The sequence below is a fragment of the Musa acuminata genome, chromosome BXJ1-10 (assembly GCF_036884655.1).
Source record: "Musa acuminata AAA Group cultivar baxijiao chromosome BXJ1-10, Cavendish_Baxijiao_AAA, whole genome shotgun sequence".
NCBI classification, from domain to species: domain Eukaryota; kingdom Viridiplantae; phylum Streptophyta; class Magnoliopsida; order Zingiberales; family Musaceae; genus Musa; species Musa acuminata.
This window is the reverse complement of record NC_088336.1, coordinates 34,982,491-35,000,640: the sequence shown is the minus strand read 5'-3', so window position 1 is coordinate 35,000,640 and position 18,150 is coordinate 34,982,491. Positions and strand designations below refer to the sequence as shown.

The 18,150-nt window shown below is 37.1% G+C and overlaps 1 protein-coding gene across 2 annotated transcripts; it reads left to right on the top strand.

Annotated features, from left to right (window-relative positions):
* Positions 1-34: 34 nt before the first annotated feature.
* Positions 35-16,450, top strand: LOC103969667 (trafficking protein particle complex II-specific subunit 120 homolog). Of its 2 annotated transcripts, XM_009383285.3 has the most exons (10): positions 35-594; positions 3,135-3,341; positions 3,459-3,641; positions 3,842-3,951; positions 4,921-4,980; positions 7,486-7,777; positions 11,063-11,355; positions 12,480-13,357; positions 14,498-15,481; positions 16,104-16,450. In XM_009383285.3, exons 1-10 carry the CDS (start codon positions 181-183, stop codon positions 16,322-16,324), a joined length of 3,642 nt encoding a protein of 1,213 aa, XP_009381560.2. In that variant the 5' UTR covers positions 35-180; the 3' UTR covers positions 16,325-16,450. The 2 variants fall into 2 exon arrangements, with proteins under 2 accessions (XP_009381560.2, XP_018674762.2); XM_018819217.2 differs by lacking the exon at positions 35-594 and having other exon boundaries at positions 3,215-3,354.
* Positions 16,451-18,150: the final 1,700 nt, after the last annotated feature.

Below are 18,150 nucleotides of genomic sequence, written 5' to 3'. Positions count from 1 at the left end.
CTCTCTGTCTTTTAAGTGGGTCCCACAGGCCACGATTCCCCCCTCCGACCGCCTTCAGATCTCCGATCTAAATTCCCACCCCCGCCCTCGCCCCCGCCGCGTCTCCGTTCTCTCTGCGTCGCCTCCTCCTTCCTCCACCTCCTCCTGCGCCGCTGCCCTCGAGAGCCCCCGCGGCGGGCCATGGAGCCGGATGTGAGCTTCGAGACAGGCTCCATGATCCGGATCGCCGTCCTACCCGTCGGCGGCTCAATCCCACACCCGCGGTTGCGTTCTTACGTGGAGATGCTGGGCCGCCACACCCGGATCGACCTCTCCTCTATCAGCTCCTTCTACTCGGAGCACCAGAAGAGCCCCTTCACCCACCAGCCATGGGAGACGGGCAGCCTGCGCTTCAAGTTCATGCTGGGCGGCGCCCCGCCCAGCGCCTGGGAGGACTTCCAGTCCTGCCGCAAGATCCTTGCTGTCATCGGCCTCTGCCACTGCCCCGCCTCCCCCGACCTCGATCTCGTCGCTGACCAGTTCGCCACTGCCTGCAAAGCCTACACCTCAGCACTAGCCAAGCGCTGCTTCGCCTTCTTTCCTACCGATTCCCAGGTGCGTCCAAGATCCCTTCTCTCGATTTACTCTCAAGGTGTAACATTGCTTGACTTCTGTTGATTGCTCCATGTGGTGTGATCTTGACGAGAGGTGTGATAGGTTTGGTCGTGAAGTATTTCCATGGAGTCCCTCTTTCTGAACGAGGCATGCAAATTTGATTTTTGGATCCACAGAGAACTTCTTATTCATGAATAAATCGTGGCAAGAACGGAAAATTATCAGTAATTTGGTAATGGAAAACTTAGTTTACCATGATTTGTCAATAAGTGACTCATTACCTAATCAGCTTGCAGAAGGATTTTGTTTTCTGACCGGAAGTTACAAGCTAGGAAGGTAGGAGTTTCTGCTTCTTCCTATGGCCAGAATGGACTGACCTTTCTTTTAACATTTAGAATGGCGTCTGATAGACCAAGGGATGCATTGATGTCAACAAGAAGTTGTGGTTGAACAGTGCTCATGGTTTTGGTAATGGATCTGCTTGGTTAGATTTACAGTTCAGACTCGTTTTTTTGTTTTGTTTTGTTTTGTTTTTGTTTTTGTAGAATTTGAAAGTTCAAAATGGGCCAGAATCTTCTAGTTGCCTGGCGTCTATACCAAAATAATTGAGTTCCTAATTCTTGCAGATGACATAATTTTGAGACAAATAAAGGATTGTGTTTTAACTAGATTCTTTCTGATTCTAATTTGGTGAGTTTAAATGATTAAAAAAAACCATAGATTTCTTGCCTATTTATCAAATGATTTTGAACAATGCTCATGGTTAGGCACATACTGATTGAGCAAATTCGTGATGAAATTCTGTGGCATATGTTTTATAGATGGTATTGGTTTTGCTGATTGTAATCGAGAAGGGATAGGCTTTAAGTAAGACATACGAAGATGATTTTTGCAAACAAACAAAAGGCTTAAATTACAGAGGACTACAACCTGGCCATAGTTTTACCAAAATAGGTTTTGAAACAAAATATTCAAGTCAGTTTATAAGGTAGGATTTTTTATGTCTTTACATTTATTGTATGATACTAAGGGGAGACTGAAATTTTTTTTTTACCTACCGTTTCTACTTCTACTATCCTAGATCTGTTGTATAATAGAAAGCGGATACTCAAGGAATGAGAAAGGTTTTACCCATTCATTTAAAACAGGGCAATTAAAAAGGAAAAAAAATGGTCTCAGAGTATTATGTTTCTGTTGTTTACCTTTTAGCTTGAAAGGAGAACCGCAAGATGATATTAAGACCATGGACCATCATGTTAGTGCACACTACTTTGTATCCAACCACCTTCTACTGGTTGGTGAGCCTTGGATCATAGCAAATCTTAATATACCAGTTGTTGCTGGTTTCTACGAATCCGATATAGGTCGTTACAGGTTCGACATAGTTCCATTCCTTGCTTGGGCTTCAACGGTCCTATCTTGGCCCATTGTTCATGGTCGACTGTCAGCTTTATCTACACACACCACCCAATGATATTGATCCACATACTTTAGTTGGTGACTTTGATCTTGGTACCAATATTATGTGACTTTGTTCTCTAGTAACACAAGTTCTAAAACATCAGAAATCATAATACCAATATTTTGAATATGTTAGACAAAAATGAGGACTTTGATCTTGAGACTGGTAGACATCCAAACCTCTGTACCACTTAAATAAGTGAATTTATGCTTATAGGGAGTGGTTGTATTACTTTTTGGACAATGTATTTTGATTGAATTATTGGATTATGATGTATATCTTCAATTGAGTTTCTTTGTATTGTGATTGTTTGATCAACTCACTTAATTATCATGTAATATTTTTTTCTTTGAGATATTCTGCTCATGATATGTTATTGTGGTGCTAAATGATGTGTGGGGTCATGATGTTCCTGTTTTTAGTCAAAATATCAAAACATGAGAAAATAAAAATGGTTTATTGGTCTGGCTTATTTGGCTGGGCTAACAATTGTATGGAAACTACTGTCACTTGCTATGATTCAGTACTAGCAACACACAGTTCAATAGGGCATTGGTATACATTTTGTACATCATATGATGAACGTTGATTAAGCCATTATGTTTCATGGGCTAGCATACGGGTTTGCTAGGAAATGATACACACAAAATATGTTCTAGAGAAGACCAAGTTGAGATGGATGTAGGGTGTTACTAAAATATATAAAATAAAAGTTGTTTGTGTTCATGGATTATGTAGGGTACCAGAAAATGATGTAATGTAAACTATTAAAAAGTTATTTGAATATAGCAAAGTTGGATTTTGACTAATATATTAGGCTCTTAGCATCTTGGAAATAATTATATCATACTCGATGAAGTCAGTTGATATAGTTCTGGTTTAATAAAAAAACTTTGTTTAAACAAACACATTTTCTCATTTGGCTTCTTTACCTACTCTTATTTGATTATAGATCTTTTATACTTACCATACATTTGTGAGCTTGGTTGTAAACTACGCTATGGTGTGATTCCTAATTCTGAGTCAGAAAGCTTGGTTTTTCTTATCTATCTCCTTTTTTCTTGGGTTCTGTCAACAGTTAGAGGAAGGGGACAATAAAAGAGAGAACATTCTATTGTTTCCTCCTTCTGATCAAAAGACACAAGAATTCCACATGCTCACCATGATGCAAGATCTTGCTGCTTCCTTGTTGATGGAGTTTGAGAAATGGGTTCTTCGTGCAGAATCAGCTGGAACCATATTGAAGACACCCTTGGACTCTCAATCTAGTCTTGGTTCAGAGGAGGTTTATTCTTTAGGTGTTCTATGGAATTAGAAAAGTTGTATCTTGTGATATTGAAAATGATTAGAATACTTTTAATTGATTGAAGAGTTGTATGACTTTAATTTGGTTCTACTTCAGTTTATCAAAGCAAAGAAAAGGAGGCTTGCCCGTGCACAAAAAACGATAGGGGATTACTGCATGTTAGCAGGATCACCTATTGATGCTAATGCACATTATTCCACTGCAATAGAGCTGGCCAGGTTAACTGGGGATATATTCTGGCATGCAGGGGCTATGGAGGGTAGTGTTTGTGCCTTGCTGGTAATCATATTTCTACATTCTTGTACTGTTACTTTATCGCATGGTTAGACAAATGATTTTGAATTTAAAGATTGCAGAAGCTCCATAAGCAGTATAGAATTTTTTTTACCCTTTACCCTTGACCTGTTGCTTTTTGATTGCTTTAGAGGTTTTGTACTAAGAACAATGATTGATTTAGTTAACTTGTTTACAATATTCAGGTTGATCGAATGGATCATAAGGATCCTCTTTTAGAAGAGGAAGTCAAGTACCGCTATTACAATGTTATTCAGCTCTATAGGAGATCTTATCTACAGGATAATGCACAAAGGTAGGCATCATTCATTAGTTACTTGTAGACTTCTTGAACATCCATGAGTCTGTGAAATAACCCAGCCAATTTTATGTTTGCATTAGTTTAAATAAATTTTAGATGGGAGTTGTCTACGTGATGAGAATATTTCTTTGGATTTTATCTGTCTTTAATTTGATGACAATATTTCTTGCTATAGAAAAAATTGTTTGGTTTTGTTGCAATGTGACTTTAGATCAAAACATTGAAGTGTTGTAAAATGGAGGCATGTTCTCTCTTCTCTGGTACTGTGAACAGAACTGATACCAATGAAAGCATATTTGTACATATATACATCAGCATATCTCTTTTGGAAAGCTAACATTTACAGGAAAAAAATTTGTTTATTCCTGGCATCAGGTACACATTTGCCATAACAACGACATTTTTGTTCTTAATAAGATTATAAAAATCTCTTTTTTCTTGGTTAGCCAATTTTACATATTTTTATTATTATAAAGACAGGGTGGCCTAATTCACATGGTTTCAGCTATTGAATGGTTCTCACAAACATAAAGGTTGTTTTTGTGATGACGCATAATCACAGCAAACTTACCACCACCCCTAGGCCCATGCTCTTACATATTTTTATCATCGTTATGGAACTGAAATCTTTAAGGATGGATTTCAGTCTTGTTTCTTGTTGGTCTTCTGACCTATACCACCCAATATCAGAAGATCGATCTGCATCTATCTGACCTTTATTTTGAGACCTGTAGATTCCAATCTATTCTTAGCTTAGAAAGAGGAGATTTCGACATTACTATCCTCTCTGTTCTTTGGAGCATCAAGATTGAGAAATATAATCTTCTGATTTGTATGCTCTATTTGTCAAGGCCTTTTAATTATGCTGAGTTATATCTGATTATAATATATCAGTAAATTTATTGTGATCTCTTTGTTGAACATGACCCAAGATGAGTTGATCACCTTCTTTATCTCTTGTAGAGTTTCAACAGTGAGCTTTGAACTAGAGGCCGCACTGAAGTTAGCTAGATACCTTTGCCGGTAAGACTGAGTATGTTAGTTGTATTATCATTTCTCTTATATTACTGGTAAGACCTATGTTTGCCATATTGTTGCTTGTTACTGATCAATCTTAAAATCACATGGATATTGTTTTTGCTTCTTTATATTTCACAAAAGCTGTAATAAACAAATTATTATGTGGTAACTGATTTGAGTTTTCTTTTAAAATTTGTTAAGATTTGTCATTCATCACAGATCAATGAAAGTTATGTATGCTTTCAAATACTGTACATGCTTGAAATTTAAATATCAAATACATCTCTAGTTGTTATTTCGTGTTTTCTCCAGGTCTTGTCATAGATTCTAATGTAGACAGCCCTTTAACATACAAGAACCTATATATTAGGTCGTTGCATGTAGATATACCTTGTTGTGATCTGTACATGTGAAAATAGATGTACATTTGGTAAGGTTAAGGACATTATTGTAAAAAAATAATAATATACCAAGAGGTGCTATTGGTGGATAAAAAAAATAAAAAATCTTAATTGTTAAAATCTTTGTAATTTCTCAGGCAATCTAGTAACTTTATTAATGATAATAATCCATCTGTTCTGATGCTGATAATTTCATAGTAAAATGGAGAAAATAAATTATCTTTATCTTTATCGAAGCATTGTACATGTAAAATTACATTTGTTCAACTTCTAGGTTTTCTTAATTGAAACATGTTTTGTAAATTTGTATAAAAATGATTGTGTATAAAATTTCTGCAACTACTTCTGTCTGTCCCTTCTCCAGTAGTTCCCTCTCTCATTCTGATATTTGTCATAGTGCCAAGTTTCTGATTTCTTTGTTCTAGCTTATTGATCTTCTTATTCCAATTTAATTTCTGTTTGAAGTTCTGGTAGCTATAAGTTTCTTTTACAACTGATTATTCATGCATGCTATTGGACATATGCGTATCATACTGATTGTCTGGTGCTGAAGAAAATTTTCATTCATCCTTTTTCTTTTTCTTCTTAAAGTGGATCAATCGTAATATGCCTATGTACTGCCACACAACAGCAACCTTTGTCTGTCCCAAGGGTGTTCTTTTTCTAATCTTGTATTAGAGTTCTTAAATCTTCAAATCATAATGAGGCAGAACCGTGAAGGTCCAAACACTCATCAACTTATTTCTGGGTCTAATTTAAAACCATAAATAGTAGTCTATTTAATGATCTGCCGAGGCAGCAACAGATGGAAAATAGGGAGCAGGTGGGAAGACAATGTAAAATGGGTGAAAAGTTTAGCAAGCCCAAAAACACTGATAAAATCACATAAAGAGTCCCTTTGATAAGAACCAATTGGCCTCTACTCCTCTCCTAAGTTATGGATCCTTTACTCTTCTTGTAAGTTATGCATCCTAATTTTGTTAAACTATGAACCTATTAGAACCTTAAATTGAACTGCTTTTCCTCCTTAAAAGGAACTATAAGATAACATTATTGAGCTAGTAAAAAATAAAATTCATGATGGAAATTAGTCCAAATAACTTGAAAACATCCTTATCTATACCCTCTGTGACTTATTTAAAAAACAATGCAACAACTTGATAGCTGATCCATGGACTATTATAGTTAGCAGTCTAGAATAGCTAGCTTGTTGAATCTATTTTCTTTTATTTACTACCCTGCCTATTGACAGAATTAGAGTCCAACTATTATGGAGAAAATATCACCCAATTTACTGACACCTAATCATGTGCACAACTCCTCATTATGACTCTCAATACTGAAATTAAAAATACTGCACAATCTCTGAAATAAGCTTCTGTAGCCTAGCACAAAATTAATTTAAGTGATTGTTAGAGAAGGGCTTCTACTGAAAACTCAATTTTTTGTTTAATTGGAAGTTTAGAACCAATCAAGATAAGCTTTGCTATATGTCCACTAGACCCTAGATTCATGTTGTGCAAAAAGAACCCTAGTTACACTATCCGCTATTATTAATTCCAATAAAGAAACTTTCTGTCCACTGTTTGTATTAGTTTAAGATGAAGAGTCCCACAAGGAAAAATTAAGGCGTCTAAGTTGAATCCTGAGGTTTTCTACTTGGACTTATAGAATTAAACAATTTCAACTCGAGAGCATTTGCAACACTGGGCCTCCCGTTTTCTTAAGAATATTCAAGGGTGTATATTCTACGTATCTATATGTACAACTGAAAAAGTTACTGAAACCATTTTAGTTATAATTGAATCTCTGTTCTTCATTTAATGCCACCATTCATATCTTAGAACAATTTTTCATTTTCCAGTGATCAATATAATTTGGGAGTATTTATGACAAATGTCTTCCTAACTTTTATATTTATGATGTTTTGTTGGGGGATTGATTTATTTTTTTTGGATGGGGGATTTTAAATTTTTAAAATTTTCTTACTGTGGTTCATACTTCTTCAATTGCTATTAATAACTGGAGATCACTTATATCTACTAGCATTATTAACCAGTTCGGAAGTTGAAACATCTTTGTGCTGCTCTTGATCTCTTCTTATTAGGCGTGAACTTGCTAAGGAGGTTGTCGACTTGTTGATGAGTGCTGCTGATGGTGCAAAGTCCCTGATTGATGCAAGTGATCGCTTAATATTATATGTTGAAATAGCAAGATTGTTTGGAACTCTTGGCTATCAACGGAAGGCAGCCTTCTTTTCACGACAAGTAGCTCAATTGTACTTGCAGCAGGATAATGCCTGTGCTGCTATGAGTGCTATGCAAGTTTTGACTATGACTTCAAATGCTTATCACGTCCAAAGTAGAAGGAACAGCCAAAAGATGTGTCCATCATCCCAAGTAAGTTGTTATTAGAAGAAATACTGAGAATTTCATATTTTTATATCAAAATTCAGAATTTTCTCTCCTTGATAATTCTTTTTATTAACCAAACTCTACTTATTTTATATGCACCATTAACTGCATGTCTGATAAATCACTCTATTCCACTCATTAACTAGGTGTTTTTGGCTGGTTTCTCTTGAAAATCTCTTTTATTTGCAAGAAAAAATAGGTGCAGAAAACAAAAAAAAAGTGAGAGATTCTATACCCAATTATATATCCACAGAACTAAATAACACTAATTAAATTGTATACCCAAGTTCTAGATGACATAACATAATGTTCCTGAATGTAAACTACTATATATTAGGATAAGATTGTGATTTCATAGTTTCATGGTGGTAGAGAGATCTTGATTCCCATGGATAGAACTAAAAGCACAGTGAGAGGTATATTAGAAATTCACAAAAGTTTTAACTACTTGAGATTGTTCGGATAGCAATTTGACTGAGATATGTGGTTAATTGATTGCAAAAGTAGACATTGATAAGTATAGATGCTTATCTTTGTGTCTGAGAACCAGGAAAATGGATTGTTGAACTTAGATTTTAGAAAATACACTGTCATGAGTAGGATTGATAGAAATGATTTTAGAAGATATTGCATACTGCTGCTTAAGCCACAAATTAGGTTTTTATTGTTGAAGATGAATTATTGAAGTTAGCGTGCACAGAGTTCTAGCAAGTTTGATCATTGTTGACATATTGTTAGCCTTTGTTATGTTACTTGTTAGCACTTTCCAGTTGCCCCAGTGTATGGCTTGGTGAAACGAAATCTGAACCTTTCCAAAGTGAACGTGTATGTGGTTTGAGCCATTGGATGATGTTCCTTTGATCTAAGGGCCTAAATTTCTTAATAGCCAAGTATAGGGCTAACGTGGGAATGAGACTATGTGCATGTGTACAAAAGAACACTAGATTATTCTGGAAAGATTGACAGAGAAGAAAGAAGCCTCAAAGTTCTAGTTCGTCTTAGTGCCCATTATTATGTAGGATCATTTTCTTTTTGAGGGTTAGATAAGAAGTTGGATGAGCTTTGTCTTGTATGCTTCGACACTAAGTTGTGATTCTCTTGTAATCTTCCAGTAATAGAAAACAACTTTTGCATTCTTCTCCTATAGATGCTGGCCTTGTTCCTTAGGCCGAACCTGTAAATTCTTGTGCCTTTGCAATTTACTTTTCTCTTGCTATATGCCGTTCTCTTGTATAAGTGCTCATTGAGTTTATCCAACCATTGCAGACTATGTTGGTTGTTTAAAGTTTTTCCACCAAATGTTTGTGATATTGCCACTTCCAACCTTCACAAACATAATACTATATTTTATATGTTTTTCCTAATAATCAAGCTATTGAGGACCCACACAACAATGATAGGTAAGACTGGTTGAGTTGTCCCAAAACCCTTGCTTGGTTTCCATGTTCTTTTGTAACACTATTAGGTGACCTTATGAAAAAATCATGCTATCAATGTGCACAAATATAGTTTTAATATCACCACAGTGTTCTGTTTTTTAGTCTATCTCACACACACATTAAAGAAGTCACGTGCATGAGGATATCGGAAAGAATATTTTTTAATTTCTTATTCTCCAAGTTTGTGCCTTTTATATTGCCCTTAGTAGATTTCTAAATTTGCATTTGTTTGGCCAGAAGAGTAATGTGGTTAATAAAATTAAGCTGAGCTCACTATTTATTTTCTTGTACAATGTAATAATATTTTCGTAACATTGTCCAAGGATTCTGTTCTTATCACATTTACTATTTTACTTTAAGATTCCTAACTTTGGAGTTCTATAGTTAATCTTGAATCAATAAATTGCTTAGATAGCAGTGATTTAAAAAGGCGCTCGGGCGCTCGCCTAGGCGCTCGGGCGAGGCGAGGCGAGGCCTAAGCGCCTCGCTAATCTCCAGCGCGCCACCTGGGCGCTCGCCCGAGCCCAGGCGCTGGGCACTTCGGGCGAGCGCCTGGGTTAATCAAGGCGACCGAACCAGGATTTTAGGTCTGGTTCGGTCCTGGTTCGGTCTCTGATGGTTAGTTGGTTCAATCGAACCAACTAAAATCGATATAAGTGAGAACCCAACCCTAACCCTCGCCGCTGCCGCTGCCGCTCCCGATCCTGATCCCGATCTCACTGCTCGCCGCTGCTCGCAAACGCTTCCGTTGTCGCCGCTGTCGCTGCTCGCAAACGCTGCCTCTGTCGCCGCTCGCACCTCCCGCTGCTCGCCGCTGTCGCCGCTCATGCTCCCGCTGCCGTTGCTCGCCGCTGTCGCTGTCGTTGTTGCCGCTCGCGCCTCCCACTACTCGCCGCTCCCGCTGCTCGTCGCTATCGCCGCTCGCCACTGTCGCTGTCGTCGCTCGCTGCTCGCTGCTGCCGCTTCCTCTTTTCTCAGTCAGCAGGCTCAGCACCCGTTTACACTTCCTTTTAACAGTATACGTATACTGTATACTGTTAATATTATTAAGTTTATTTAAAATAATTAATTTTCAATACTGTTAATAGATTAATAATATATTGTTTTGATTTTAATACTGTTAATTTTTATTTATTTGAAATTATTGCTAGGTTTCTTAATACTGTTAATTTTATATCTTAGATTTTCTTAATTTAATAGCATATTTTTATTTAAAATTTTAAATAATTATATTTATTAATTATATTATATATTTTTATATTTTAGCGTCTTGCTTCGCTTGGGCGAGCGCCTAGCGCCTCGGATTTTTTTGGACCTTGGCACCTTTTGGCGCCTAGCGCTTTTTAAATCACTGTTAGATAGTAGATTGATACTATAGAGCTTAAAAATAATGATAGCTGGTTCCTGGTGCATGCATAGGAGTGGATGCTAATATATAATTAACTTTTATGAATTCCGTGTTTTACTCAGAGCATAGTACTATGGTACATCCAACATACAGATTGTGCTGTACTAGTCAAACTGTGGAACTGGTACAGTAGTATGCTAGTACCATGGTAGACTGGCCATCTACCAAAATTAAACCATTTTAGATCTGTTTTTTGGTCTACATTTACTGTTTGCATATTGGTCCGATTAGGTTCCGGAACTGGTAACAGACAAGTTCTGAACTGTCTTATAGTGTTTTGTTTTCATTGTATTCTCTATGACAGTGATTGAAATTAAGTCCATCTTAAGATGGATGCAATAAGCTGTTTCTAGACTCCATTTCCTGATATTCTTCATGCAGTTTAGGTATGGCTAATAATCTCTTCAACTTACTTGCATCAAGGATCTTGGAGCAAGTCATGGTGATGGCGGAAAAATGCACCCTTTATCAATAGTCTCCTTGTTTGAGTCTCAGTGGAGCACCATACAAATGGTTGTTTTGAGAGAGATACTGATGTCCTCTGTTCGTGCTGGTGATCCTCTTGCTGCATGGAGTGCTGCAGCTCGTCTACTTAGATCATTTTATCCGCTCATTACGCCTGCTGGTCAGAGTGGGCTTGCAAGCTCACTTGCAAACTCTGCAGAAAGACTTCCATCAGGCACACGCTGTGCCGATCCTGCCCTTCCTTTTATCAGGTATTTTTTATTTTTTCATTGTATTGAGAAATTGTTGTTTCCTCTCTGGTTTAATATTTATATAGAAATTGTTGTTTCCTCTCTCCTCATTATTTCCTTTCCGTGCTGCCAGTTCTGAATTCTTATTGCTGATAAATATACAATGATGAATGAAAATCCAAATAGTCACTAAAGAAAAAAGGGACCAAAATCATATGATAACTGTACTTGGACATACTATCCTGTTTTCCTTAAAGGAGCAGTAGCTTGTTGTTGTCTACTCTACCATGACTTAAAACATTTTCTGGCTATAAACATGAAGGTTCTAGATTCTGATTAATGCAAAAATTTATCTGAAAATCTGTTACAACCTAATTGTAGCCTAGTTCAAGAAAGAATGATATTTTGCAGTTCTTATGCTATATTTAAGATTTCTGAACAATTTGTTTGTCTTTAAACCAAGAGTTAGTTACTTTGAAATCATCCTGATCTTATTTCTGAATATTCCTGACTGTAAAAAAATTTCTAATATATTAATTTTTCTGTGCACATCATATATTTCTCATGCTTCTTCATTTTTTGACATTTGCTTTGGACTTTCTCACCATATTAATATGATTGATGAATTTGAATTAGTTTCTTGATTGCTCCTTTGTATTACTATATTACCTTATAATTGTATTATATACACTTCCATAACCACCTATTATCCAATTTGAACTTATATTTGTTGTATGTCCAGCTTATAGTAGTATCAGCCTTAAACAAATATGGTTACAGGATTTACTATCTGTTCTATATGTTTATATGAATTTGTGTTTTCTGATAAGAAATGTCCATGGATATGTTTTTTTCACAATCTGATGTCTGTCGAATCTATTATTTTCCCCTAGCTATGGTCATAATTGTTATCTGTCTGTGTTTTTGCATCTAGTTGGTTTGTAGTTTACAGTTAAAGTAACCAAAGCATTTGTTTCTAGGGACTTTTCTCTACTGATGCACTTTAGGTTCAAATATTAGACAAACTTCAAGTTCAAGTTATTCCTATGCCTAAAAATAAATAAAATGCAATGAATTATAGTATACAGTATCAGTACCACGGTAATTTTTCCTGTAACAGTAATGGATGCTTGCTTCTTTTCCAGGTTGCATTCGTTTCCTCTCCATCCTTCACAAACAGATATCATAAAGCGCAATCCACAAAAAAAGGAGTGGTGGACTGGTTCAGCACCTTCTGGACCATTTATTTACACTCCTTTCAGCAAGGGGACCATCTCTGATTGCAATAAACAAGAGCTTACATGGATTGTAGGAGAACCAGTTCAGGTTTTAGTGGAATTGGCAAATCCATGTAGCTTTGACCTTATGGTTGAAAGTATTTATCTCTCAGTTCATTCTGGAAACTTTGATGCTTTTCCTGTAAGTGTGAGTCTGCCACCTAATACTTCCAAGGTGATCTTATTGTCTGGGATTCCAACAAAAGTTGGAGCAGTTTCAATACCAGGATGCATTGTCCATTGCTTTGGTGTGATTACAGAGCACCTATTCAGGGATGTTGACAACTTACTTCTTGGGGCATCACAGGGCCTTGTTCTTTCTGACCCTTTCAGATGCTGTGGCTCTACCAAACCAAAAAACATGTCCGCTCCAAACATATCTGTGGTGCCCCCTCTACCTCTGCTAGTTTCCCACGTGGTAGGAGGGAATGGTTCTACCATCTTGTATGAAGGTGAAATTCGTGATATTTGGACAAGTCTAACGAATGCTGGGACTGTACCAATTGAGCAAGCACACATTGCATTATCAGGGAAAAACCAGGATTCTGTTATTTCAATTGCACATGATGTTCTGTTATCATCTCTTCCTCTGAAACCTGGTGGAGAAGTGACTATTCCAGTAACTGTAAAAGCATGGCAGCTGAGCTTGACGGATTCTGAATTTGATGCTAGCAAGAGCTCCTCTGGAAGTGCACGAAGAATATCCAAGGAAGGAAGCAGCCCGTTGTTGGTTATTTATTATGCGGGTACTTAAATGTCCCTTTCAAATTTATAATTTTCTTTTAAAGTTGTAATCTCTATGATAGCAGCAGTCTTCTAGAAATAAGTTCTCTTATATCTGTGAATTTGTTTTGTAGTTCATGATCCACAAATTCTTCAGCTACATTCCTAGGGAAAGTGTTTAAATCTTCTCTTGCCTTGTAATTTCATCTTTGATTCTTTTTTGTGTCAGAATAAGTCAATATGTTTACGAGTGGGGTTAGCCCTTGGAGTTCTATTTTTGTAATGACTAGAGATACAGAAACTTTGAAATGACTGGAAATAAGATAGTGACCCACTAATTTATGGGACTGATCAGAATTAGTCAGGATTGTTATGTAATATGTGGAACACATTGCTTCAGACATCAGTTTGACGAATCAATCTAGCTAGATAGCTGAAGTAGATATAACTAAATAGAATTGGCTAGAGTAGTTGGAACAGGAAAAGAAAAGAAGCTCAAATCAATTATATCTTTAGTCAGCCTAAGGCTGACGGATCCCTTCCAAACCTTAGGGTTTTCTGACTCATGTAGAATTTGTTTGATCCTTTAGAAAATGAGTGAAAGGGATAAATCTGGCACATTCTAACCTGAATCAGTGAAATTTATCAGGATTAGGTGAACCTGGAGATCATGGCATCACCATAACATTTTAAGAATACCACCAAGCAGAGCAAAGATTGTTCCTTTGCTACCTGGGAGACCAGGGTTTGAATTACGAAAACAGCCATGTTATTTAGAGGAAAGGTTGTATACATTGACCCTCCCCCTATCCATGGTGGTATGAGCACTGTGCAGTAGGTATGTGTTTTATCTGTTGGAAGTTGTGTGTTATATCTGAGAAATCTGTGCAAGTGGTTCAGACATGTTTAAAGAGTAAATTTAAATGCATCAGTACGACATGACTAACCAATTTAGATTTAGAGTTGTTAGAGTGGAAAGGAAAACTGCCAGAGTCATGGCATTGCTTGTTTCTACAGGACTGGATGTGAATTTGTCCATGTTGTTACTATCTTTGACATAACAAGTACTTTAGCAAGATCAAATATTGGCATACTTTTTCATTGATTCTATTATTATTCAATTGGTCTGAAGTGGGCTAACCTTTTCCTCTTTGTTCTTTTAGGTCCATGGACAAGTCCTGATGAATCAAATGGCAGTGGCAATTCTGTGCCACCAGGAAGGCGCTTGGTTGTCCCATTAAATGTGTGTGTTCTTCAGGGCTTGCGCTTTGTAAGGGCACGCTTGCTCTCAATGGAATTTCCGGCACGTGTGAGCGAGGCACTTCCTAAGCAAATTTATGGTGAGAATGGTATAACTGAAGAACTAAAATCAGTGAACCAAAATGACAGTTTGGTTAAGATTGATCCATATAGAGGAAGTTGGGGTTTGCGACTTCTTGAACTAGAACTGTCTAATCCCACAGATGTAGTCTTTGAGGTCAATGTCTCAATGCAGTTGGATAGTCAACAGAGTGAGCATGGCATGGCAAATTTCAGTAATGAAGACATTGACTTTGGGTACCGTAAAACCAGAATTGATCGTGACTATTCTGCAAGAGTGTTAATACCCATGGAGCATTTCAAACTACCTGTTCTTGATGCTTCCTTCTTTTCAAAAGATGCTCAAGTCAATAATCTTCTAGGAAATAAATTTTCTAGCACAGCAGAAAGGAATGCAAAGGCTGAGCTGAATGCTTCCATCAACAATTTAATATCCAAAATAAAAGTGAGATGGCATTCAGGACGAAATAGCTCAGGAGAGTTGAACATCAAAGATGCCACTCAAGCAGCATTGCAAGCATCGATCATGGATATATTACTGCCGGACCCTTTAACCTTTGGTTTCAGGTTGGGTGAAAATGGAACTGCATCAGAAAATATTGTTTCTCCTGAAGAGTCCAGTATATCAGACAATCCCCCTGGCCAGCCTGGTAGTAGGAATGTTGCAAGAGCTAAAGGTTCTGTCTTGGCTCACGAGATGACTCGTATGGAGGTCATCATTCGGAATAACACAAAGGAAAGGATTAAAATGAGCCTTAATGTTTCATGCAGAGATGTAGCAGGAGAGAATTGCATTGAAGGAAATAAAGCAACTGTTCTATGGGCTGGTATGATTCAATATCTCTTGATCGATAGCAGTAATTTGTTTTATATCAACATTTTCTTATTTTGGTTGACTAAATGAACTGACAGTCTATAAACAAAATGATAAGGCAAGATAAACTTCCATACATGCACATTTCGTAGGACCTAATTTTTCCCACATGTCTTGTGTTTTTTCATCTTTTTACGACTAAAGTGACAACTTTGGGACTGGGCGTTCCCGACACAACCTTTTTTGTTGACCCCGTTTAGTATGTTCTTGTTAGATAGTGCCTCTTTCATTGAACATGACATGCTGGTTCATTTCTTATTGTGAAGCAGAAAAATAAAGCAATATTTCCCTTGTTATTTCTTTTTTTGTCCGTTTTGTTATACATGTGATTTGGTAAAGCTTCCAGACATTTTAGTTACTGGACCACAGTGACTGTTTCCTAGCCTTACATTCAAGTCAGATAAAAAGTTCTGTTATTAACCAAAGTCGATATTCCTTGGAATCACGCACACACAAAGAGCTGATGTTGCTCATTTATCCCTCTTATCAGAATCAGAGATGGACCAAATAGAATGGTGTTACCTCACAATTATACAATATTTTGTTGACTCATTTTTAGTTTTCTCTTTCCTCAGGTACCCTCAGTGATATCAGTCTGGAGGCTCCTCCACTCCAAGATATAACACATTCCTTTGCCCTGTACTTTCTTGTGCCAGGGGATTACACACTTCTTGCAGCTGCCGTCATAAATGATGCAACCGATGTCCTGAGGGCTCGTGCAAAATCGGACTCATCTGATGAGCCAATATTTTGTCGTGGATCCCCATTTCATGTCCATGTTGTCGGGACTGCCTAATGCCTACCTGTGTGGCACAAATTGGTTAGTTTTTCCGATTGTCTTTGTATTTGTTGATACAAACAGAAAAACCATTCAGATTTGATTTTTGTTTGATGGGAGGCTTTGCTCACATGCTTTATTTTACTTTTTGTGCCTTGTGAAACCTTAATCACTGTTGTTGCAATATTATGAGTTAGTAGCCCTTCTCACTATATGCAGTATTCCATGTAACAGCTAGTCCACAGTTTTTTTTTTTTTCTTTCTTTCTGAAAAATAAAGAAACTATATTCGTGATCTATCATTTAGCACAACTGTTAAATAGATTTTCCATCCCAATAATGAGAAGAGCGGTTAGATGTAGCTATGTTTGCAAGGTTGTGTATGATGATGTCCTAGGAATAAAAACCCATGGAACTACTTGTAGAGTTGGTTCTGCAAGTTGAGGAGTCGTACAAGTTCTTCTTCTATGTGGTCAATGCTATATCGTCTCAGCAAATTTATCTGTTGACCGCAATGGCGAAGGAATGTGCTCCATGGAGTAAGCATCGCATACACTTGTTGGTATATCTTTAAGAAGAAGAAGAAGAAGAAGAATGGCCAAGGCAAGCCACAAAAAAAGGTTAGATTGTTAGAATAACACGTTATGTAGTAGGGAATAGTCATGTAATTGGATGTTAACAGGCCTCGAGAGTATCCGAATACGATCCGACGATATTGGGCATGTATGTATCTACATGATAGTAGTTACTTGTACATGCATAAAAATCGACAGCAATCCTATTTTGTATTTGGATTCTCTATAATTATCCGAATTGAACTGACATTGGATCCCTCTTTTCGGATTCAAGTTCCGAGACATTCTTACCCGTTATATGCCCCGCGGTTTAAAAGCGGTGCAGGAAATTGCCGGCACACTTTGTCTGTGCACAAGAATATTATATATATATAACCATATCAGTTTGAGATTTAACAGTCAAATGGTAAGGACGAAAAACATGTTACGTTTTGGGTTTTTCTCTTATCTCATGTTTTCAAATTTTTCCATAGATAATAGGGCGATTTTTCTAGAAAATATTTTTATTTTGAATATTTTTTAAACAGTTATCCCAATTTAGTTTTTCCTAAATCATCCTTCTAATCTAAAAAATTCTAAAACTACCCTTCTCCATTGTTGTCCGCCTCCGTGGTTGCCTCTCGTCGTTCATTGTTCACTCATTGTCGTTGCCCCTCGTCGCCTATCGTCTACTCGTTACTCGAGGTCCACAAGGGGAGGGAGTGTGAGGGTCGTCGCTTGTCCTCTATTTTGTTGTCATCCTCTGTCCTATTAGATTTGTTGCCCTCAACCATTGCACGAGAAAAGGAGAGGGTGTGAGGGTCATCATTGGCCCTGACCCTTTGCTTGGTAGACAACATTGCCTTCGGGAAGGGGCGAGGCTGATGACAATCCTCATGCGGGGCCCTTCCTTTCCTAAGAATCAATAGAGTAGAGGATGAGGATGAAATTAAGAATCAATAGTAACCCTCGTGCCCTCTCTCCTCACGGATAGCATGGACAATGGGCGACGATAGCAAGTGGGTGGCAATGAAGGTGGGTAGCGATGGAGAAGGATAATTTTGATTTTTTTTAGATTGATGGATATGGTTTAGAAAAAAATTAAAATGGGATAACTATTTGAGAAATACCTAAAATAAGAATATCTTTTTTTTAAAAAAATACCCTAGATAATATATTATATTTTTAATTCAAAATATCCTTATAATATTTTCGAATAAAGTTATAGTGTTATATTTCACAGGGTCTACAATGGTGTTCAATTACTTTAAATCTCCATCAACACTTAATT

Excerpts from the sequence above, each read along its gene's own strand:
- LOC103969667 (XM_009383285.3), top strand. The coding sequence starts at position 181 with ATGGAGCCGGATGTGAGCTTCGAGACAGGCTCCATGATCCGGATCGCC. Across the intron at positions 3,342-3,458 it reads CTAGTCTTGGTTCAGAGGAG|TTTATCAAAGCAAAGAAAAG; the intron begins GTTTATTCTTTA and ends GTTCTACTTCAG. Across the intron at positions 3,952-4,920 it reads CTACAGGATAATGCACAAAG|AGTTTCAACAGTGAGCTTTG; the intron begins GTAGGCATCATT and ends TATCTCTTGTAG.